Source organism: Mirounga leonina, unplaced genomic scaffold, assembly GCF_011800145.1.
Source record: "Mirounga leonina isolate KUSES-001 unplaced genomic scaffold, KU_Mleo_1.0 Mir_165, whole genome shotgun sequence".
Classification (NCBI taxonomy): Eukaryota; Metazoa; Chordata; class Mammalia; order Carnivora; family Phocidae; genus Mirounga; species Mirounga leonina.
The window spans coordinates 79,486,197-79,511,133 of NW_023270415.1; the positions used below are offsets into that span (position 1 = coordinate 79,486,197).

Consider the following 24,937-nt stretch of genomic DNA (forward strand, 5'->3'; position numbering starts at 1 on the left):
CTCAATAAATTTGATTTATATTTTAAAAAACAGATGTAAAAAAATTTTAAATTACAATTATCTCAAAGATGTAGGAAAAAGCATTTACTAAAATTCAACACCTATTCACAATTTTCTTTTTTTTTTTTAAGTTAGCAAACTAGGAACAGGTGGAAACTGTCCTTCATCTGGTAGAGCTCTCCCTCCGAGATGCACAATAAAACAAAGATGCGGCTTTTGCCGCTGTGTCCAAAGCTGGACTACAGACCACGGGCACCACAGAAGGACAAGAATGGGAGAAGGACTGTAAAGAGGAAAAAGTACCATTACTGGTGGACATTGGTGCTGTATTTGTTGAAAACCCAGGCGAACCTGCAGAAAAGTGCAGTCCTTGCCTTTCTACCTGTGTAATTCCAGGGCCCAGTACATCGCGGATACTCCATAAATGCACACATTTCCCCCAAGTACTAAGTCTTTATTTGTTCATTTACTCACTCACTCACTCATTCATTTGTTTGCACTCTCAGGCAGGCAGTGAGGAAGGGGAGGAGCTTGTGGGCGAGGTCAATCATCAAAGAAACCCAGGAAGCCCAGTTTCACGCACGAGTGCAATGAGGGAAGGGACTGGTATCCAGTATTCGCAGCACTAAGCTGGGGCCCACACCACTTGCCTCTACGAACGCTTACTACCCGGAGTTGAATCCAACGGTTGGCATGACAGTTCCACTCACGTACCAAACAGTGGGCTCTTCTGCGGCAGGAGTCACATCCTACGCACTCAGGAACTGTCAGCACCTGGCAGAATGTGGCACACGGCTGGGGCTCAGTAAATATTTGGTGAAAGAAGGAAGCCGTTCAATCACTGCAGGCAGGAGTCACCCCGACATACTACAGAGCAGCCCTGCTCGGGCGACCAGTCATCCAGAACCCTGGCCGCCACAAGGATGGAGAGAAGACCCCAATTATCACCCATGTTCTCCTCCCATGCCTTAGTGGCTGACTCTCGTGGCAAGGAGGGCGCTGTCACCTTGTACGATCTTGTGCAAAACATAAATAGGGATCATACCACTTAATTTTTAAGACAGGATGCCCACTAATTGTAAAATACGGAGGTCCCTTCCCTTCATTAACACTGACCGGCTCCCTTTGGCCAGGAACTAACTTTCCTTCCTTCCTTCCTCCCTGTCTCTTGGTCTCTCTCCATTTTAATAGTGGTGCAATAAAGTAACATAAAACTTGCCATTTCAGGGCAACCCTCTCGGGTCGCCTCCCTCTTGGGGAGCTTTGCACTGCTGTTCAATATTCCTCGATAAACTTTGCTGCCCACAAAAAAACCAAAACAACAACAAAAAAGCCCCTCAAAAAACAACTTGCCATTTCACTCACTGTTCCATGTACGGCCCGGCGGCATGAGGTACGTTCACACTGCTCTGCAACCATCACCACGGCCCATCTCCAGGCCTTCCTCGGATTCCTCAGGGGCAGGCCTGCACCCATTAAACAAGAGCCCCAGGGACCTGACCTGACTAGCTGCTCCTTGGCAACTGTTGGTAGACTTCTGACAGCAACTACCTGGGGACGTGTGACTTGCTGGGTCTCTTGTGTTTAGTTCTTCCTTCTTACCATGTTTCACCCTGCACTACACGAGTTTGGCTCCCAGGACAAACACCTTTACTAAACATGAACCCCAGGCTACGCTCCTGACTTCACTCAAAAGGCAACAGGGCCCAAAGACTATGGGTGCTCACTCTGCAGACCCCTTCTGGACTCGTCTCTTACAGAATGGTGCTCGTATTAAAATGTCTGCCGGGCTTGTCACACGCACAACACACTCAGTCCCCACAGAGCCTCAGAGGACGCAGAGACACACAAACACGTGCTACTAAGGGGAAGCAGCAAGATGCGAAACCGCCTGGCAGTAACCAGAACATGTTTGCTAATCCAAACAGGCTGGCCCACTCCCTATTTGCTTTGTTTACCCTTTTGCCATAATTCTGGGCAAGTTTTCTCTTTTAAAAAAAAGGTAGTCTTGGGGCACCTGGGTGGCTCAGTCAGTTAAGTTTCCGAGTCTTGATTTAGGCTCAGGTCATGATCTCAGGGTCGTGAGAATAAGCCCCAGGCTCAGTGGGGAGCCTGCTTAAAATTCTCTCTCCCTCTCCTTCTGTGTGCTCTCTCTCCCCCTCTAAACAAACAAACAAATAAATAAAATGTAGTCTTTTAATTCCTAACTACAGAGGTTTTGCATTACTACATCTTCACTGTCCACTTCAAATACAGATAATGCCGAAAGTCTGCCTAGACCACCTCCTCATCTCAATCCTCTTCTCAGAAGTGATTTGATCATTTTCAAATCTATGCATTTACAAAAATACACAGGTACATAAAAAGAAATACAGTGTATTATGCTTTTTCAAACATATGGCATCGAACCCATGGTTCTGGAGCTTGCTGTTTTCCCTCTAGGTTTCTCTGAGACCTTCCCTTGTCACTAGATACAAAGTGGCCATCAAGTCTAGAAAGAGAGATATTATTGTATCATGTGCCATAACTCATATTAACAGACCACTTATGACCTAGTTGTCTGTTTCCAGACTTGATGTTCACACTGGAAGCTCCCTTTCACTGTTGTCTACGGTTGCATTGTACTGCACAGAACGTCGACTTAACCATCCCTCCTGATTGACATGGGGATGGTTTCTCTTTTTTCCCATCACAATATTAGACATCTTTGTACATCTCTCTTTGGGATAAATACTTAAAAGAAAAGGATATACGTACTATTTTAATTTTAACATAATCACTCTTCTAAAAAGCCTTGACCAAATGGACAATCCCTCTAGTGGGCAGTGCCCAAAGTACAGAGCAGGCTGCAAACAACACAGCCGTGCGGCACCACCCACCTCCTGCCACGCTACCCACCTCCTGCCACGCCACCCCACCTCCTGCCACGCCACCCACCTCCTACCACGCCACCCCACCTCCTGCCACACCCCGGGCACATGGTGATCACTTCTGCAGTGTTCTCCTAGGGCCACTTGACAGAGCTCGAGAAGAACAAGCAAGCAAGGACGGTCAAAAGACAAGGAGCACGCCTTCTTTTTGTGGGCCATCCTGCGCTCTGAGCAGAGTGCAGCTAACTTTGGCCCACTGCAAAGGTTTCCTACTGCCGCTGGCAAGGCCCACCCAGCCGAGACCCGCGCAGTGCTCTGGCTACTCCGTGGGACCATCTCCGCACCCACAGTGATAGTGGACGCATCCTGGGACGACGTACCTTGCCTTATACTGAACCCCTCCTACAGCAGCCATTCGGTGAACAGTGATGGATGGTATGGCCAGGGATGGAGGGTACACGAGGCGAGAACTCACAGTGATGCATCATACAGTAGATGGATGGCAGTTTTCACTCAGCTTTGCACAAAGCTTCAGGGTTGAACTTATTAAACATCTACCATGTGCCCTGCACAAGGCTGGGGGGGCTCAGAATTCAGACACTGTCCTTGCTGTCACAGAGACTGTCGTGTGGAAGGAGAACTAGGTAAGAAGATGGGATGTTAAGGACCATCGCGCCAGTCACTCCCAGGGGGACAGAGCACAGCCTCCCTCCAGCAGCGCAGGCTCCGAGTACTACCCGTCGCTGCCAGCAGCACTCTTCCCCACTGGGGCCATGAACCGCGCCTCTCTCGCCCACACTGCACCCCCATGGTACCCACCTCATGAGTGGGGGTTTCGTAAGTGTGGCTGGTCATGCTGCCAGCAAGGTTGGAAGAGGGAGGGATGAAGCACAGTGCTAGCATGTGGGTTTGAGTAACAGGACAGCTTCACTTCCAACGTTTTTTCTACACTATTTTGATGGATAACAATTTTGAGATTGGACCTTAGCCAAAGTCCATCAGGAGTCATAGTAAAATAAAGAATCCTGAAGGCTCACACATTTAACTGGGCCACAATTCTCAGGTTGGCTCAAAACCCAGGGGAGAGCATGGCATGCTAGTAAGTGGGCTGGCCTTGGCCACAAAAATGCAGCTCAAACCCCATCTTTATGACTTACTGTTTGACTTGAGGGATTTCCAAACACCGGGTAACTTTAGAACCTTGTCGATGTAACTACAACAAGGATGTGGTGGCACAGTCAGGTAAAGACATCAAATTTTAACCACCAGCAGCCTTTTTCTGTTGCCAGATGACAAAGCCTTAGTCATCTCTCCTTCATGGGGAAAACAACAACAACAACAACAACAACAACAACAACAAAAACCACCTCATCTTGTATAATGGGGCTGATGGCGTAATAAGAGCCCAACGGCCATCATACCAAGAAAAAGCCCAGAAAGTGTGCATGCTTCTCTGTGCCTCATCCTCTGAGAGTATAGTGAATCTGTTCCACACAGGTGGTTTGCCTCAGGGAAACTCAGCAACAAACAAGGCCATTCACGGACAGGCTCAAAGCGTTTCAGACTGGAAGGTCGTCAGTAAAGAGAGCTGTTGAAACCAGTTGTGCCCAAAGTTTTTCTTCAGAAACACGTGTTTTTTAGTAAGCACGTATTTTAAAGGTTCTCATATAACTGTCAAGTGCTGTCTCTTTGGGGCCATACCTTTGTGGGATAAATACTTAGTGGTACAACTGGTGGATCAAAGGGCATATACTATTTTTATTTTAATATTACACCAAATCACCCTCTAAAGAGTGCGGACTGGGACGCTGGGCTGGCTCAGCTGGTACAGCATGCAACTCTCAAACTCAGGATTATGAATTCAAGCCCTACACTGGACATGGAGCCTACTTTAAAAAATTAAAAATAAAGAGCCTGGACCAATGTATATTGGTCACACTGGGCAAATCCAGTTGCTTAGTTTTTTTTTAAGATAGAAGCTTTTTTTTTAAATTTAAATTCAATTAGCCAACAGATAATATATCATTCGTTTCAGATGTAGTGTTCAATGATTCATTAGTTGTATATAACACCCAGTGCTCATCACATGACGTGCCCTCCTTAATGCCCATCACCCTGTTACCCCATCCCCCCAACCTCCTCCCCTCCAGCAACCCTCAGTTTGTTTCCCAGAGTCAAGAGTCTCCATGGTGGGGGCGCCTGGGTGGCTCAGTTGGTTAAGCGACTGCCTTCGGCTCAGGTCATGATCCTGGAGTCTGGGGATCGAGTCCCGCATCAGGCTCCCTGCTCGGCAGGGAGTCTGCTTCTCCCCTGACCCTCCCCCTCTCATGTGCGCTCTCTCTCTCTCAAATAAATAAATAAAATCTTAAAAAAAAAAAAAAAAAGAGTCTCCATGGTTTGGTCTCCCTCTCTGATTTCTTCCCATTCAGTTCTCTCTCCCTTCCTCTACGCTATTCCTTACGTTCCACATATGAGTGAAACCATATAATTGTCTTTCTCTGACTGACTTATTTCCCTTAGCATAATACCCTCCAGTCCCATCCATGTTGATGTAAATGGTAGGTATTCATCTGTTCTGATGGCTGAGTAATATTCCATTGTCTTTATGGACCACATCTTCTTTATCCATTCATCTGTCAATGGACATCTGGGCTCTTCCCACAGTTTGGCGATTGCGGACATTGCTGCTATGAACATTGGGTGCATATGGCCTTTCTTTTCACTACATCTGTATCTTCAGGGTAAATATCCAGTCCAACCGTTTCGTTTTATAGATAAGGGAACTGAATGCCCAAACATTCTTTCTCTTAAAAAGACTGTAATCAGGAAAAACAATATTCTAGCAAAGAGCACTTCACAAGGTACCAGCACAAACTGGGCAGCCAACGTGAGTTCTCAAACTGCAACTGAGAATTCTGTTTCTGACCATGACAAAGTAATTAGTATTGGACTTACCCTTCCACGAACTTAACTACAAAACTAGAGAAAATATGAGATGGCTATTTTTGGCAAAATGAAAAACAGGCAGCTTAAGACTGTGATTACTGGGCGCCTGGGTGGCTCAGTTGGTTGAGTGACTGCCTTCGGCTCAGGTCATGATCCTGGAGTCCTGGGATCGAGTCCCACATCAGGCTCCCTGCTCAGCAGGGAGTCTGCTTCTCCCTCTGACCCTCCTCCCTCTGATGCTCTCTCTCATTCTCTCTCTCGCAAATAAAAAAAAAAAAAAAAAAAAAGACTGTGATTACTGAGGCAAGGGAAACACATGAGGTAAGCCGCACACCCACTCAGCCAGGGGGCAGTTTCCAAACCACAACCCGGGGGAAGGAGCACCGGACAGCAGCAGTCCTGTCGCACTGAGGAGATGGGGAGCAGAGTCTGGGTCTGCAGAAGAGGTAGGAGTTTGTGGGACAAGGTACCGGAGAAGACAGCAAAAGCCAGCCTCCCTCGATGTAATGTACATAATGTTCAACAACAATTTACTATGTGTGTAAATAAGCAAAAGGGTGGCATGAGTAATCTAAGGAAAAACCTGTCGATAGAAACAGATCTTGAAATGAGCCATATGTTGTAATTAGCAGACAAGGACTGCTGTAATACACGTGCTGTTACTCTAAGTACATTCAGGTCATTAAGAAAAAGATGGGGACAATGAGTGAACAGCTGGGGAGTCTCAGCAGAGAAACTATGAAAAAGAACCAAATGCAAAATCTAGAACTGAAAAGTACTGTATCTAGATGAAAAACAATTATTAGACGATTACCACAGAAGACTGGATACGACAAAAAAAAGTGGAGGAGGTAAAGTGATCTTGAAGATAGATCAATAAGGATTATCCAAACTGTAGAAAGAGAGGAAAAAGACTTTTTTAAAAATCACAGGCTCAATGACCTGAAGACAATATAAAAATGGCCTAACAAACACATCATTGCAATCCCATAAAGTTGAGAAAATGGGGCAGAAAAAATATTTTAAGAAATGACAGCCAGCATTTCACCCAAATTTCATGAAAGATAATCAACATACAAATCCAGAAAAACTCTAATGAACACCAAGAAGGAAAAATACAAAGAAAATCACACTTAGGTACGTCAGAGTCAAACTGCTGAAAAGCAAAATTAAAACAGAAAATATTCACAGGAAAAAATGACAAATTACATACAGGTGAAGTACAGTAAGAAAATAAAGTGAAAATTCGTCAGAAATAATGATGATTAAAAGGTAATATAATGACAACTTTAAAGTGTTGGGGGGAAAAGGTAAATTTAGAATTCTATACCCAGCAAAAAAATCTTTCAAAAATAAGAAGGAAATAAACACATTTGTAGATTTCAAAAAGGTGCTAGAAGAATTCATCATGGGCACACTCGCACAAGAAAGGCTAAAGGATATTCTTCAGGCTGAAAGGAAATGGTGCCAGGTGAAAACACTCATCAGCAGAGAACCAGGTATGGCTCATATATGGGTAAACAGACTGTTTTCTTAATTTCCTTAAACTAACAGCATCGTACCATGGAATTTATAATGTATACAGAAGTAAAATACATGACAACAACAGACAGATGGGTAAATAGAATTACACTACTATAAAATTCTTACATTTTATATGAAGTTACAGTATTAACACTAAGTAGACTGGTAAATCAAAGATGCATACTGAAATTTGGAAAGCAATCACTTAAAAAGCAAAAAGAGGTACAAACAAGAAGAGGGAATAAATGGAATAAAGAACGTTTGATGAGCTCAAAAGGAGAAGGGAAAAGAGAAACAAGAATAAAAAAACAGATACAGAAATTTTAAAAAATAGTGAGATGGTAGACTTCAACCACAGATAATTAAATTTAACTTTACATTATATTTAAGCAAATCTAACATACCCATTAAAATCCAGAAATAAGGGGCGCCTGGGTGGCCCAGTTGGTTAAGAAACTGCCTTCGGCTCAGGTCGTGATCCTGGAGTCCCGGGATCGAGTCCCACATCAGGCTCCCTGCTCGGCGGGGAGTCTGCTTCTCCCTCTGACCCTACCCCCTCTCACGCTCTATCTCATTCTCTCTCTCAAATAAATAAATAAAAATTAAAAAAAAAATCAGAAATAAAGTAAGTCCCTGTGATATCTACAATGGACATACTTGACATATGCACACACAAACACACACACACACAGGTTGAGAGCACAAGTATGTACAAAGGTATGTATCAGCTCAACAGTATGCCTAAGAATGGTTGAGACTGTATTAATAATCAGGCAGGAAAGGCTTTTTAAACAAGAAGAGTTACAAAATATGGAGACTACTTCCTAGTGATGAAGAGGTCAATTTACCATGGAAGACAAAAAATTATAAATGTGTCTATCTAGGAACAGAGCTTTGAAACACATGAAATAAAAACAGTACTAAAGGGAGAAATAGACAAATCCACATCACAGTAGGACGAAAACAATGAGAATGGGTATAAAGGCTTGGAACAATACTATCAACCAACTCCATCTACTATTCATAAATCTCCAACCCCACCAAAACCAGGATACACATTCTTTTCAAGTGTCTCAATAACACTTAAGATAAATCACAGGCTTAGCCATAAAATAAGTTCCAATAAATTTCAGAAGACTGAAATCTTACAGAGTATGTTCTCTAACCATAAAGGAATTAAATTAGCAATCAATGACAACAGGGTATCAAAAAAAAAAAAACAAACAAACAAAAACAAACAAAAAAAATCCAAAGAGTTAAAATTTGAACACATTTCTAAAAACAAATAAAAAAACATGGGTTAAAGAAGAATACACAGGGAAAATGAGAAAATATTTTGAATGAAAATTAAAATGTATCAAAACCTGTGGGCTGTAGCTAAAACCAGGCTCAGAGGGAAATCTACAGCCTCAAACAAAAGGACTGGAGAAGAAGGAAGGTTTAAATTTGATGATCTAACCTCAAAATGAATAGGGTAAGAAAGATAAAAGAAAACGGAAGGGGGGCATCAACAAAAGAGAAAAATCAGCAAAGTAAAATGCTATTTCTATGAAAAGAAGAATATAATTGACAAACCCCTAGCAAAGCGGATGAAGGCAGAGAGAGAAGACACAAACGGGGTCTGCCCTACAAGTCCCACAGACGTTAAAGGGACCCTGTCAACAGTTTTTAGCAAGTCAACTCAACCACGTAGATGAAATAGACTCCTCGAAAGACGCAAACTATCAAACTGACACAAAAAGAGAAAATTCTGAACAGCCCGATCTCTGATAAAGAAATTAAACGGTATGAAGAAAACCCTAGGTCCACGTGATTTCAATGACAGATTCAGTCACACATTTAAGAAAGAAATTATACCACTCTTTTACTTTCCTCTTCCAGCATCTGGAGAGGACGGAGCACCTCCCAGCATGCGTGACAATGTCACATACCCCTGCTATCAAAACCTGAGAAGAGAAGAAAAGTACAGATCAATGTCTCTCGGAAGTAGAGACACAAAAATTGACAACAAAATGCTAATAAACTAAATCTGGCAATATAGAAAATAACTGATCATGACTAAAGATGTGGGTAAAATAATACATCATGACTCAGAAATTCAAGCTAATTTAACATAAAAAAATCAATGCAATACTATCTCATTAACAGGAGGTGGGAAGGGGCGTCTGTGGGGCTCAGTCAGTTCAGAGTCCGACTCTTGGTTTCGGCTCAGGTCATGATCTCAGGGTCGTGAGATCAAGCCCTGCGCCAGGCTCTGCACTCAGCACGGAGTCTGCTTGAGACTCTCTCCCGCTCTGCCCCCCCACCCTCCCTCAAATAAATAAATAAATCTTTAAAAATAAAACAGGACTTGGGGGAAAAAAAGAAGAAAAACTACATGATCACCCCAACAGATGCAGAGAAAGCATTTGACAGAACTCAACACCTAATGATGAGGATACTTCTCAGCAAATTAGGAGAGAATTCCCTCAGCCTGACAAAGAGTCTCCAAGAAAATCCTACAACTAACAGAATATTTTATAGGCAAAGGAATGAATGATTCCCCCATAAGAGTGGAAACAAGGCAACGATGTCTGTTTTCACCACATATATTCAACATTATTTATACTGGATTTCTTAGCCGCTGCAATAAAGTGAGTAATAAATAAATAAATAAATAAATAAAATGCATTAGAAACTGGAAAGAAAGAAAACGATCTTTGTTAAAAAATGAAAAACTCTTCAACATCTTTAAAGTGCACAACTAAATGGTTATAGTATATTCACAGGGTTGTCCCCCTCAGAGCACCACAGTCTAAGTTTAGAACATTTGTCATCACTCCAAAAAGAAACCCCACACTCGTTAGCAGTCATTCCCTCCTGAAAAACTTCCCTCCTGGACAATGAAATTTTAAAATACAATTTATAATAACATCAAAGAACACAACATACTTAAGAGTAAATAAAATGAAAAACCTCTATGTTGAAAAGTATCAATAAGTTCTGCAAGAAATTAAAGTAGACCTAATCAAGGGGGAGGGCAGCAATGTGTTTGGACCAAGAGATTCAACAGCGTCCACTTTCCCCAAATTGATCTGTAGTTTCAAAGCCACTGCAATAAAACATTCCAGGGGACTTTCTGGTAGCAATGAAAATCAACTGATTCACCCCCGCCCCCAAAGGTGCCCAGGTAAATCAATGGGGAAAGAAAAGTCTTCTCAACAGACCCTTACCTCCCACCACACACAAACATTAATCCAAGATGGATCACAGGCCTAAATAAATATACAGGCCTGGGACACCTGGGTGGCCCGCTGGGTTAAGCCACCAACTCTTGGTTTTGGCTCAGGTCATGATCTCCAAGCTCCGTGTCAGGCCCTGAGCTCAACTCAGAGTCTGGATGAGATTCTGTCTCTGCTCCTCCCCTGCGCCTGCGCACACTCTTGCACACTAGCACTCTCTCTCCAATAAATAAATAAAATCTTAAAATATATATATAAGTATATATATATGGGCCCAAACTCTAATTCTGCTTAAAAAAATACCTGTATCCTTCAGATAGACGAAGATTTTCTGAAGAGAACACACAATATGATAACCATTTTCAAAATTTTATAGACTGGATGTCAACAAAAATAAAAATCTGCTCATTAAGAGACACCACTTAGAAAGTGAAATAGCAAGCCTCAAACCAGGTGAAAACATGCCCACTATAGACTTGCACCTCAAATATATTACAAACTCCCACAAATCAGTAACAAAGAGACAAGACAGGGAAGAGGCTTCAACAGACACTTTATTAGAAATACTATGAGGGGGCGCCTGGGTGGCTCAGTCGGTGAAGCATCTGCCTTCGGCTCGGGTCATGATCCTGGGGTCCTGGGGATCGAGCCTTGTGTCGGGCTCCCTGCTCGGCGGGGAGTCTGCTCCTCCCTCTGCCCCCCTCCCACCCCCCGGGGCTCATGTTCTCTCTCTCTCTCTCAAATAAACATCTTAAAAAAAAAAAAAGAAATACTATGTGACCTGATACTACGTGATGTGTAAATATAACGGAATTACAGATATGAGCACATGAAAAGGTGCTCAACTCGCTAGCTACCAAGACATGACAATTAAAACCACAAAGAGAAACCCTGAGACACACTGAAACAGCAAAAATCTCACAGGCTGACTCTCCCACATGCTGAGAAGGACGTGGAACACCCAGAACCTCACACCTCTGACAGGAGAATGAGTCAGCAGCCACTCTGGACAACGACTTCGAGGTTTCTCATGCAGCTAAACCCGCACCTCCCCTATGATACAGCAATTTCACTTCTGAGTTTGCATCTAAGAGAAATGAAAATGCATGTCCACAAAAAAAGACTTGAACAGCTATGTTCACGGCAGCTTTGTTCATGATGGCAAAGCCTAGACAGCCCAAGCATCCAACAAGAATATGAATAAATTATGAAATATTCATATCATGAAATATTCCTCAGCAATAAAAGTAAGAAGCTATTAATACAGCGATACCAGTCAATCTCAAAAACGTCGTGCCGAGTCGAAGGAGCAGGTGGGGGGAGACTATCTCACAGGCTCTAAGACTCCTCTGTGTCCCAGCCCCCCTCCCCCAGCAGGGAACAAATCAGTGGTGACACAGGTCAGAGCACCAGCCTTCGGGCTGGGACTGATGAAAAGGCACGAGGCAACGTTCTGAGCTGATGGGCATGCGCACATATTTGTCCAAACTCACAGAGCTACACACTTAACAAATGTATCAAGATACAGTGAAATACACAAAACATTTTTCAAAAAGTAACTACAACAGCAACCCCCAGGGAAGGACCTACTGGGAATGGAAGGGTTGATTAGTTTAAAATGGTGGGCTTGTGTGCATAGCTTATCCACATAAATCAATCAAGATCAATAAAGGATGAAAGGACAGAATACCTGTTAACTCTCCTTGGGCATTTCTCTGGCTTGATATCCAATTCATAATGATAGATGTCAATTTTTGGAATGTCCATTTCAAAGAAGTTGGCCTGTAACTTGATTGTTCTCCCGGAGGTCCCGAAGTCGGGTCTAGGCGGAGGCTTGAAGGCATATCCTTGGATGGGTGGCGGCGGCGGCGCGGGGGGTGCGAGCACTGCAACGGCCAAGAGAACGCCCGTTAACGGGGAACCGCGGCTCCCCTAGAGCACACTCGTGCGCCTGCTCCCGTCGTGGCCCATCCTTCCCAGCCCCCGTGGACCCTCGCTGTCACATGCCCCCCCACACACACTCGTTCCCTCCTCCTCCTCCCTGTGCTCCCACGTTCCCACGGAACACCTGAATCCCACGCCCCTACCCCTCTCCAGGTCTGTGTCATCACAGAGACACCCCCCAACTGCGAGGCTCAAGGGAGGCATGTGACACGGCACCATGCCCTCCTTTTTCAAATTGTTCCCTCCTTGGTCCTCTCCTTGCTCTGCCCAGATCCTGCAAGTGCTGGATGCTCTACCCAGCCCCCTTCGTCTGTTACACAAGCTCACCGACCGTTGAAACTGCACGCCCAATTAAACTGCTTTCCCCCCCAGGACATGCCTCCATCCATGAGGCCGTGGTCTCCCCACTATCAAGACCCTTGCCACCCAACCCTCACAGCCAACTGCACAACAGTCCTCCTCATTTTACCAGCTTCCTCTCGAATTCATCCTTTCCTATCCATCCCTCTCCACCCCAGCTCGGATCCCCATTTCACCCAGGACAGGGAGTGAGGGAAGCCCTCTAACGGGGTCTTGACTTCCAGGCACCCCCACCCGCACCGACCCACTTTCTATACTCCAGGCCAGAGAGTCTGATCTCACCCTGCCCACGTACTTCCGTGGCTGCCCACCACCTGGCTCCAACAATCAGCCTTCCCGTGTGCACCACCTGGCCTCAGCCTTGTCTCCTGCCACTCCAAGACCTTCTCAATCCCGACGACCAGCCTCACTTGTCAGAGCCCCTTACTTCTGTCTCTAGCTTGCTTTATTCACATTTCCAGGACAAATTTGCTACACTGCGCTGTAATCCCATTTGGCTGTCTCCCCAGCTGGACCTGAGCAACTTGAGGAAGATCTGCCTGCCCTAGGGTCTAAGAGCACCTGATGCACAAGAAGAGCCCAGAAACATCTGGTCAATCTCTTTCCATTTATAACTGTGGAAGCTGAGGCTCAGACACGTAAGGAAAGGCTGCCAAAGTCGCTCAGAAAGAGTCCTTTACTCTTTCAGGAAGAAGTCAGGAAGGAAGACGTTTGCAACCTCCAGAGTCAAGACACCCGAGCCTTCCCGACACCAGCGCTCATATACACACCCTGCCACACCCCACCCTGAGCACCACCACTTCCTACACCCCAGCCCCCATTCCAGGGGCTTCAGACACCTGTGCTCAGGTCAACACGAGCACTCAACTATCCGTGCAATCTCTCCTGCCCCTGGAAACCACAACTCACCTCCTCCTCTGCAACAGACCAACACCCCATTTCCACAAAGGAGGTGCTTCAACATCAAGCCAATTCTTGACTTAAAAATGCACTGTAGTGACTCATTGGTTATATATGTATATGTACATTGCTGCTCTTTCTTTGCATACGAGAGACTGGGAAGATGGGACAGTGTGAATTATCAGAAGAGGAGACAAGATCAAAGGGCTACGATTCACATGGGATTAAAGGGGCCAAAAACACCAAGGTGGTGGCCGGCCCTCCTGCATTCCTAGTTAAGTCATTAATTTAATCAAGGAACGTATTTTTCCCGCCTCAGACAGTAGAAAGAAACTTTACCCCAACTCAAATTTTCACTAATTCTAATAAAGTTCAAACTGTGGCTTAGGAAAAAAAAAAAACGATTAAATATTTTTCCAGTAACAGAATCCTCTTAGTTTTTGCTCACATTTTTTTTTTAAATCCTCCTCATTTAAAAAAAAAAAAAATCCCATGTACTTCAATCCCTACTGACATTTACTGGAAACAAAAGTATGCTACTAAAAATAATTTAAGCTGTTTTTACTGCATTTCTGACCTAGAAAAACTCAGAGTCCTTCAGTTACTTTTTGTTTTGTTTTCTTTGTACGAGAAAGCGAACATACTTTAAAGGTTAGGAATCTCACTGAGCTGTCCCATCTGGAACCTTCAGGTCTGTCTCACTAACCTATTATGACCGGAGATGCCGTATTTACAGACTCGCACACAACACACCACCCCTACAACGAGCACACTCGTGTGCCCCTTATGTGCCGGGTCATGTCCAGGACCAAGCATACAAAAATAAATAGTGCTCTCAGGCAGCTCATATGTCTCCTCCCAGGACACCGTCTGAGTGCACGTCATCTAATGGATTAGGCATGTTTACTCCTCGTAAGCACAGGTCACACGCGATCCTTCGCACTGCAGATCCTGACCATGCCCAGGAGTGGACTCCACAGCCCACTAGTACGTGGTCCACGCTCTCAGGCAGAAGCCTAACCAGCAAGAGGAATCTTGCCAATACAGAAGCACAGTTGAACCCCAGAAGTTACGATTGTGCCCCAGGAAATGTCCAGCCACAGAGACACAGTCCATTTCAGGAACTGGAGCACTATCCACACTGAATAAGGGCTTTCCAGTTTACAAAGTGCTTTTCACAGTTGACCGTGCATCGCAGCTATGGAGCCAAGGTGCCGCCTCTGAAAAGTGAAGCCGTCCAAGGCTCAGACAGGAGCAGCGAGCTGCGGTGCCCACTTCTGAACCAAGGCTTCCTCCCGCCCATCAGCAGCCATCCGTCCCCAGCTAGATTCAGATGAGTTTACCTTCCCAAAATCTAACCACTGGCACAGACACACCTGCGGCCCATTTCTCTGGTTGAGCCTGTTTCTCCTGTCTCCATGATACCTATCACTTCTAGAATATTGGCCATGGGGACCAAGGGAAACTGTCCACAGCTTGTGTTACTAACCTGTATTAATAAAAGCAATGGGAAAACACAATGGTAAATATAATCATGAAATATGTGACTTCACAAGATATTTCTTCCTTGCTTCTGGCTTTTAACAGTGAAAATACTGACAGCTTGTGGGAAGGTGTGTGGAATATACAATCACAAGTTAAAGCTCTAATAGTTTTCCAAGCAGAGCCGGGAGAGTTCCCAGCAGTTTTATGCCCTCGGGAAGGAAACTCTCCTACCAAAGAGGATAAAGGCTCCCGCCCAGCCTCAGTCCTCGGAGAGATCCTGGATTCATTTTTATACTTCACAGGGAGTCAATCCCAAGTGTAAACTCCCAAGACAAGCAGGACTCACGAACCAAGCACCAGAGAGGATCTAGCTCAGGCCAAGGTGCACAGAAGAGCACGTGCGCATGAGAAAGGGACAGAATGGTGTGCGGGCGACGGCCACTTTCCTGGGACTGTTAGCTCCCGGCCCCAACAGGTGGATAATGTTCTGAGATGAAAACCAAATCCTGAACAGCACACACACCTTCATCACGGTTAACACAGATGACTCGGAAAATTAATTCCAGTATCGCCCAGAGGGCAAATCTCCGTGAGGCCCATTTCCCCTGACCCGTGCTGAAGGAAGAACGGAGAGTCTGATGCAGATGTGCCGGGGAGGAACAGGGGGAGGTAGGGAGGGCTCCGCACCCCGAGCCTCCGCCCACCGGGCAGGGTGCTTGGCAGCCTGTGCTGCGGAGATGGGGGGCGGTTCTCAACTCAGCCTCCTCCACCATGGGTGCTGTCAACATCTGCTGGATAAGTGACAGCCCAAGAGGAGGAGGATCTGGGAAGCCTTCACCAGAGAGACGCCCCTGAGCTGCTCTCAGCGGGGACCTCGCCCCAAAGCCCTACCCCGTGGGAAGACCCCAGCTCCTCTCCAGCCGTGGCCATGCCAGCCAGCCCGAGGCAGGCCAAGCAATCCTCCCCACCTTCCAGGTGCTCCCACCTTCTCCAAGCCTTCCCCGAGACATGCATTTTCCATCTGCTTGTGAAAACCATGCCCGACGCCCAGGCCTGCACCTGCCGCCGCCCCCGCCCCAAGCTGCGTGCAGCCACCTCTCCCCGCCCGGCCACAGAGCGCACAGTTCTGTTGGGAAGGCGTTTCCCGGGGTGCCTGTGCTGGTCCTACTGTTGCCCTGGGCGGGGGAAACCCTTGGGAATGGGAAGGCAACCCCTCCTTTTTCACCCAGGAACACTGGATGGTCACAGCTGGGGGAGGGAGACGGCAGGTCCAAGGCCCGCACAGCCCCTGAGCCCCCCTCGGCGCGCGGGTGAGTCCGCACCCCCGACCGGGCGGGTTCCGAGGGCAGGGGAGCCCGAGCCTCTAACCCAGTGTCAGGTGACGTAGGCGATGAGTGTTTGCGGAACCGCGGCTGCTGACTCGGCACACGTGCTTAAAAATTCCATTTTTAGAGCCACATCTCAATCAGTGAAAGGGAAACGTAGTGAATGAGTCATCGACTTCCCGTGTATGAGTAACTGGGTCACAGCAACCAGGAAGTTTCGGTGTTTTTCTTACAGACGCCATGGAAGGCGAGCCTGTCACTGCTTCTAAGTGAGGCTTCTGCGGGACGCCGCTGGTCCGCCTCAAGAAGTCCACCCCTCGGGGTGTGGACTGTCACTAACTTTTCAGAGGAGGGTCCCAGACCATTCTGTGTGACCCCTGCCCCGTGCATGATCTCCGGGCAGCCCCCTTGCCAGGGTGGGACCCTCGTCCCAGCCCTCCCCCTAAGTAAGGGATGGGCACACAGGGCAGGAACCTGGGCTGAGCAGAAAAGAAGAGTGAAGGCTTGCGGAGGTTCTCCCACGGGTGGGCACCCCGGGGGGGGGGGTGCTACACTGGTTCCCTGCCCATCGCCACAGTCCTGCGTGATGACAAAGTGCCAACAGCGACCCTGCTGAGAGCCGTCTCTCAGGGCTTTTGCTTACCTCCAACTTACTCCCTCCAGCGTGGCAGGGGACTACAGACTCTAACCCCGGCTGTAAAGACAGGCAAGCCGGCACAGAGACCCTGGGGCCCCCAGGTCTCAGGGGGGTCCCCAGGGAGCAATTTGAACAACGCTGGAAGTTCCCTGCCTTCGGCCACCGAAATGCTCCCAGCAGGTAGGCCTAGGGCCAAGAAGCGCCGAGGAGGGCAGCAGGCTCCGGGCTCACAGCCCACCACGGAAGCTGCTGGGGCAGCACCTCCTGGCACCTGACAGACGCAGGGCAACGGCCAGCAGGGCACGTCCTGGCCGTGCTGCAGGTGGGCTGGGCCGGGACACGGCCTACTGTGGAGATCTCATGGTTTCAGCACAAACCAGTTTCAGGCCCGTGCGAGAGGGATGTGCTAACCCTACAGAGAAGCCCGTGGCTCAGGCTTAAACCTATAGCTTAAACCCACGCAATCACCTTTCCTCTCTCCCACCTGGAACTGGGAGGTCACAGAACCAAGGATCCAAGTCGATATTCTGACCCGTTCGCTATGGGGACGAACGCCGCAGCGAGAGCAGAGCACAAGTTCCTGGGGGAGACGGTGTGAGGGGCATGGAGTCACAGGCCGGCTACACCAGCAGTAGCCCCACGACGGAAGGCAGCCTCACGCACAGCGAAGAGCCCCTCCAAGAGGAGGAAGGCGGCTCCCTTCCAGAAGATCTCACATGCATGTTACCTCGTTCAGGACGTACCAGATACCTGGGAGCTTACGGGTAGGGGCCACTGGGCATGCCCCACTCCTCACCTGCCTTCTTCACTTAACTACAGATCACGGAGCACTTTCTAAAGGGGCACCTGTGGGTGACAGCCCACTGAACGAACGGGTCTGGCTTCCCTGTCTGTAATGATGGGCACTGTGATTGCTTTCATATAATGTAGATTTTTCTCTGATATCAAAACACACTTATTACAGAAAATACAGAAAAATACAAAGAAAATAAAAGTTGCCTGAAATGCCATCAGAGGTAATCCCTGTTAAAACGTCAGTCTTCTACAGTATGTGTAACTATGCAGATTTTTTTTTTTTTTTAAGATTTATTTATTTGACACAGAGAGAGAGACAGCTAGAGAGGAAACACAAGCAGGGGGAGTGGAAGAGGGAGAAGCAGGCTTCCCATGGAGTAGGGAGCCGGACGTGGGGCTCGATCCCAGGACCCCGGGATTATGACCTGAGCCGAAGGCAGATGCTTAACAACTGAGCCACCCAAGCGCCCCTGCAACTATGCAGATTTATCCCTGGCTGCCTTCATTTAACATTCTATTATGCAATTCTCCACAACAAACCTCTAATGACCGCATTCCTCACTGAGCCGTCTCCTGCTGATGCATTTCAGTGGTTTCCAAATTCTCACTTTAAAAATTAAATGCTGTGCTGAAGACCCACGTAGGAACATCTCTACCTACATCCGTGGAGAGGAAGCAGGGGGCCAGCCAGAGGGCTTAGTGCACGGGGGGACCACCCTCCGCAGCACCAGCCCCAGGGCTCCCGTGGCCCCAGCCCACCATCTCTGCCCTCTCCCCGGTGCTCTCCTTGCCCACCCTTCCACCCGCACATTGAAAACACAGCCGTCCAGACCCATCTTCACCCCTCGCTGGCTTGGGCTCCAGGCTCCCAGCCTCTAGAACAATGGACTTGCTGACCAATTAATCTTCTAAATCCGACCCTAGGCTGCAGGCAGTGCCCAGGCCATGCATGGCCCCGGCCCCCAGGGAGCGCAGGGTCTGAGAGAGAGAGAGAGGCAGGTGTTCACAAACAGGAAGAGGACTGGGGTCTTGAGTCCAGATTCCCAGCCTCAAAATCTACAGGACCAGCGCCTTCTGTGCCCCCCAGTGCTGCTGCCGAGCTCTGCCCTGCCCACCCGCCACAGTTCATCTCTGCCCTCCCAGCTACCCTGCCCAACAAGTCGGAGGCCTCCTGGCCACGGGCACACCATCACTTCAAGGCTCAGCTTGGGACCTGTGTTCCTGATGCCCCACATAGCACCAGGCCTTGGGGCGTCCTGGGCTCCTCAACCACCATGCTTTGTTTCAGTCACTTCCTGGTGTCCAGGTGACCACACGATGTGTCCAGGACACATCTCTGTTGGCCTCAGCACCTAGCCAGGAGCCAGCCAAGTGCCCCCCGAAAAAACCCAGGAGACGCGCGTGTGGGAGGCCAGGCCCAACAGGAATGAGGTACTGCTCCTCACTTCTCAGCACCCCCCGCCCCAGCTCCACTGCTTTCCCTAGTCCTTTACCCCAGCATTCTGTGATTTTTCTCTCTTAGGGACGTCCTGGCTTCCTCGAGAGACACGTGAGCTCCAAGGCCCAGCTCTGCCTCAGGATGAAGCCACACAATCCAGGCGTGGCGGGCAAATTCGGAGCCCATGGCGCTGCCACCGGGCAGCACGCACCTGCTTCCGTGGCCTGCCTGCCCCTCTACCGTGGCCCACACCCGGGCAGCTGGTCTGGCTTCCCGAGGTATAAGTCCCGCCACCAGGCGTCCCCAGGACCAGTCCTGACCAGGCCGAGCGCCCTGATGGTCAGACACCCTGCCCACCATCTGAGGACCAGAGAAGCCCAGCCCTTCGGAGGGAGGCCCAAGGGGAGCATGCACCCCGGAGCCCAGGATCCATGCAGCCAACTCGGAGGGTCTGTGAACTTGGACTGAGCTCTAAGTGAAATGCAGCGCTCCTTTCCACTATGAACAAGGACAACCAACCACATCGGTATGTACCTATGACACAGGAAAAACACAAGGACTCCCCTGTCACACGGTGGCTGTTAACAGGTACCGCAAAGTGGGTTTAAACTCACTGCTACTTTGGGGCACCTGGGTGGCTCAGTTGGTTGGGCATCCGACTCTTGGTTTCAGCTCAGGGCATGATCTCAGGGTCGTGGGGTCGAGCCCAGAGACAGGCTCTGCACTCTACTTGGAGTCGGCTTGGGGTTTCTCCATCCCCCACCCCAGTTCGTGTGCACTCTCTCACCCTCTCCCTCTCTCAAATAAATAAAAAATCTTTAAACTCACTGCTACTTCAAAATCAAACGTGGTAACGTTTGTTTTGTTATTTTGTTAAGTGTATTTCAACATGACCGGCTTTCCTCGTCATCCTATGTATTTTGTTCTGTGCCTTGAATAACATTATTCTGGAAAGGGATCCACCCATAACCTTCACGAGACTGACAAAGGGGTTCATGACCCCAACTACGTGAGAACTGCATGCTCTAAGGAGACAGGGTGGCCTCATCTCTGAGCAGAGAAGACAGTGTCTCAGTTCCCAGTAACGTCACAAAACCTCCCCGGTTTGTGGCGGTGTGGAGGGTGGGCGGTGTGCCGGTCCTCGGACGGGGAGGGCCCTGCACACAGCACCACGCCCTGCAGGCCCGAGAACTGGGATTTCCGTCTCCGTGGCTGCCCCACAAGTGCCTGTCCCTGATGTGATGTGAGCTCATGATTTACCGGCTGCCATGACAACCGGTCTCCAGGCTCATCACACAGGCCGCCTACCAGGCAGGGGCTCGGCGTTGGGAATCAGAAATCAGACATCCTGCTAAGGCCTGACAGCATGGCCTTGCGTTTAAAGCGCGAGGCCAATCTGTGTCCCAAGACCCAACGTGGACGCAGTCTCAGGACCTCACCGCTCTGTCTATTCACCTAGGAGTAAATTGGGGGAAGAAGTGAGCAGTCGCAAGTTATCTGGCGACCGGCAGAGAAAGCCCGCCGCAGACGAGCGTAATTGTTCAGAGAAGCTCTTCATTTCTGCTGTTTTCTAAATACTGAAGCACATGGAACTGAATTCTTAAAAAACCTTGCGAACCCATAGGGCCTGGACGCTGGCGGGCAGATGCGGGCTCACTGCGGCCTCGGCCCAGCCCCACGCACCCAGCCTCCTCCTCCCACCTCCACGGCCCGTCTGCCTGGCAACCAGGACAAACGCAAATGTCTCGGCGCCTGCTTACGCCATCAGGCCAAGATCAACATCCTTGGCCACTGATGACACATAATAAATAGTAGCAGAATTTGGGGCCAGAAGTCACCTTGGAAACCGAGGGGAGAGAATAACTCACCCTTTCCCCCAAAACCTGCTCTGAGTCACAGACTGTGAGCCTGGCTCCAGGCGGGTCTGGGGACTTCTGCCTGGGGGAGGGCGGGGAGAGAGCCCATGGAGAGGGGAGCGTGGGACAACCCTCCCCCCGCCCCCCCGCCAGTGTTCCTTTCACGACATCTCACTGGAATCCAGAATCTTCCGAAACAAAAAGACCTGCGTGACTCCTCACCCCTGGGTGACTTAAATGTTCCTCAAGAAAAATCTAGCTCACAGAGTCATTAAATAAACGCAGAGTCTGACTCTCAGTGACTGGCAAGTGAAGCATGTTCCAGGCTTTGTATTAACTGGCTGTGGGGCTGGCACAGGGCATCCCTCCAGGAAGGGAGCCCAGCCCACCAGCACCCGTGTCTCAGCGGGACCAGGATATTCGAAGATTTGACATTGAACACCATGAAGCTATTGTCAAGCTCCTTCCAGAACCTCGAAGTGAGCATTAGTATTCAATGTCATGTATCCTCCGGTTTCCTTTTAGAACTCTGTTTTCATTATATTGGGTATCAGCCAGAAACTATGACAAAACTAAAACAAAAGAAAGTGACAAAAATAGCTCACGGCTATCCAGCCCTGCCATGCCACTATGTGGGCCAAGCCCGCGTCAGCTCCTTTGGGGCTGAGTGGCTGGTCAGGGCCCCCAGCCGCGCGGTGGCCGAGCGGGACCACCACCCAGGTCTGTGTGTCTCCTGTACCTTTGCTTTCACCATGGGCTAAAAAAGGACAGGTTCTGACCGCTCCCCAGGGTACAGACTAGAAAGCAGATGCTGTCCGACCAGCACTCTCCTGCTACAACCAGGACATATGGCTGCCCACTTGGCGAATCCACCTGTTGCCTACACAGGCCGGTCTCGCCTATGGCCACCCAAGCCAACGGAACGACAATAACACAATCACGGCAGCCTTTCTGGTGAACTGAATGGACGCATTCTCAGAATGAAGCGCTAAGAATGCAGACAGAAACATCTGCTCCTGTCAGCTGGAGATAAAACAACTACACGCGCTCTGCAAAACTGCAGTGTTAGACCCGGGCGACCGACTAGCCAACTGTGAGGGGAAAAAAGCAAAAACCCCAAACCAAACCTCGCCTGAGTTCCCAGAGAGATGGGTTTTTGTCTGGTCAAACGCCAAGGCAGGGGGCTTCTGCTCCCACATCCAGTGCAGGCAACACAGCCGAGCAGAGAAGAGCCCAGCTGGGACGCGGTCTGTAACTGCCAGCGCTCAGCCCCAGCCCCAACCTCCACAAGCCCACCTCCGCCTGGGAGCTCCCCAAGCTCGCAAGGGCACACCGAAAGTAAAGTGGGACACGAGGGGGGTCCCAGAGGTGGACTGAGGCTAGCAGGTGTGCATAATCACTGCCTAGGAGGAACTCCACTCTCAGCACACGGGACCCAGGCATCTGTGCTCAGGACGCAGGTGGCCCCGCTAGGACACTAAATGTGAGCCCCGAGGGCAGGGGGCTCAGAAAACACTCCACGGCCGATGCAGACCATCAGGAGTCCCTTTCTCCAGCAAGAGGACGTGCCCACACCCAAGGGAGGCACTCTCTTCCGCCCCTCACCCTTGGCCAGGTTTTCTCCGCACCTCCCACTCTGAATGAGGATGAGGAGAGACAGAAGAACCCAGACAAAACCCTAGGCAGGCTCCCAGGACAAGGCGGGGGAAGGACAGCCCTGCAGGGAAAGAAGCCAACCATGGAGTCAAAGAGCTGTTCTCTCGAAATGTGTCACCTTCATGCAGGCCACAGTTCCTGTAAGTCTTTTCTTCCTCTCTTGGTAAAAAAAAAAAAAAAAAACCCTCTGGGAAATTCCAATCTGTCACAGCCTGGTTCTTGGCAACACCCAAAGAAATGGCCCTGGGAGGCAACGGGGAAGAGGGAGAAGAAGCCAGTCACTCTAGGGGGGCAGCGGTGAGGGGGCGAGGGGCTGGGCGAAGCAGGTGCTCCCAGGTGAGGGTGCGGTCCTGGCAGGTGCCCAAAGCGGGGAGGAGGCAAGCCAAGTCGTCAGGAAGATTGCTACTCGACTGCCTCACTCAACTTTTGTGCTTGAATGAGTAATACTCCAAAAATATTTTAACCTCATTTTAGTGAGCAATACAGCACGCATAAGAATATATGACACATACGTACAGTTTAGGATCAATTATAAAACAAACATCCAACTACCCTCATGCCAGTGACTAACAAGATTATTCTCTATCTTCGTTGCAAACTCAAAGAACTTCACCCACAAAGAATTTTTAAATAGGCTTTTGTGAACCTCCAACCATCATTTAAAACACTATTTCTTTGAGATCACCCCTGTGATCTGTAAAAAGAAAAATTTCCCATAAAAATTGTTGTAATAAACTTCCCCCCATGTCAAAGATATCCCCTCTGACCTAACCCCATCTGTCTTTAGTGAACAATATTACAAATACTGTAATAAAAATAAGGAGGAATTAAAGAAATACTTACAAAACATAAATTATCTCCCACCGAAACGTCCCCCAAACGGCTGGTGTGAGCCCCACCCGCAGCTGTCCTGCTCCGTGGACCAATGGTTCTTTCACGCACTTGTCAGAAAACTTAGCCATGCGAAGTAAGCACTTTACAAAAGCTCGGTGAATACACGAGACTATCCTATAGTGCATTTCCCTCACACTTCTCCACAGCACTTACCAGTTTTGACTTCCTATTTATTTTGTGATTCTCTGACTAGTAATTGCCTCTCCCACTAGAATATAAGCATCACCGGGGCAGGGATTACATCTGGTTTTGTACAACTGTTGAATGAATGAATGAATGAACTGATGAATAAAAGAATACCTCAATACCACACTCACTCTCTGTAGAAACGATTTGTCACTCAATGCCAAGCATTTTATGGCAAAAACACGAAGCATTTATGCAAAGACTATTATTCCGTCCTCTGCAAGCTGTCTCCACCATTTCGACTCAAGAAGCTGCATTTATCAAGCACCTACTACACTCGGGGTGCACTCCAGACACCTCCTCACCTATCCTTGCATCCACCCTCCTGGACGCGAGCTATCTTCACTTCACAGACAGGAACCAGGGTTCCCTGGAGGGTGACTCGGTGCCAGGCCAGCAGACCGCAGAGCAAAGACTGTCCAGCTGAGCCCTCTGCCAACATGGCCCATGGAATCAACCAACCTCCCTCACAGAAGAGTTCTTAGGACATCTCTCATACTTCAGGAACGTCTTTTTCCCCAAAGAACCTAAATCCTTCTTTTTATCACCCCAAACGTACAAGAATCTAACCTACCACCTTTCTGTTGCCATCCCTCTTAAGCAGAAAGTTCAGTATTTTACACTCTTTGACAGTAACAAATCCATCCCAGTTACCAAGGACATCTCTCAACACCAACAGAAAATGTGTAACTACCGTTTCTAGTGCGTGTATTAGTTTAAGCTCTCCCCCGAGACCTTAGGAAGAAATGGGACTCCCGGTGCACCATGCACGCTGCAGAAACCTCCACGTGCACCTTCTCGTCTACTCCTCACCCCAGGTCAGGCACGAGGGACCCCCGGCTTACAGAGGAGACCCTGGGAAGGCTACTGACAGCACAGCTGGGCTCGGTGCAGGTCCTG

At 48.5% G+C, this 24,937-nt stretch overlaps 1 protein-coding gene across 2 annotated transcripts in view; it reads right to left on the bottom strand.

The window, feature by feature from the left end:
• Positions 1-24,937, bottom strand: part of AGO2 (argonaute RISC catalytic component 2) — a 79,054-nt gene that overhangs the window by 48,398 nt on the left and 5,719 nt on the right. For both annotated transcript variants that reach the window (XR_004680594.1, XM_035012002.1), the window contains exon 2: positions 12,252-12,447. Coding sequence is in view for 1 of the 2 variants with exons in the window: in XM_035012002.1 (XP_034867893.1) it covers positions 12,252-12,447 (196 nt within the window). In the remaining variant the exon portion in view is untranslated. The remainder of the gene's footprint in view (positions 1-12,251; positions 12,448-24,937) is intronic.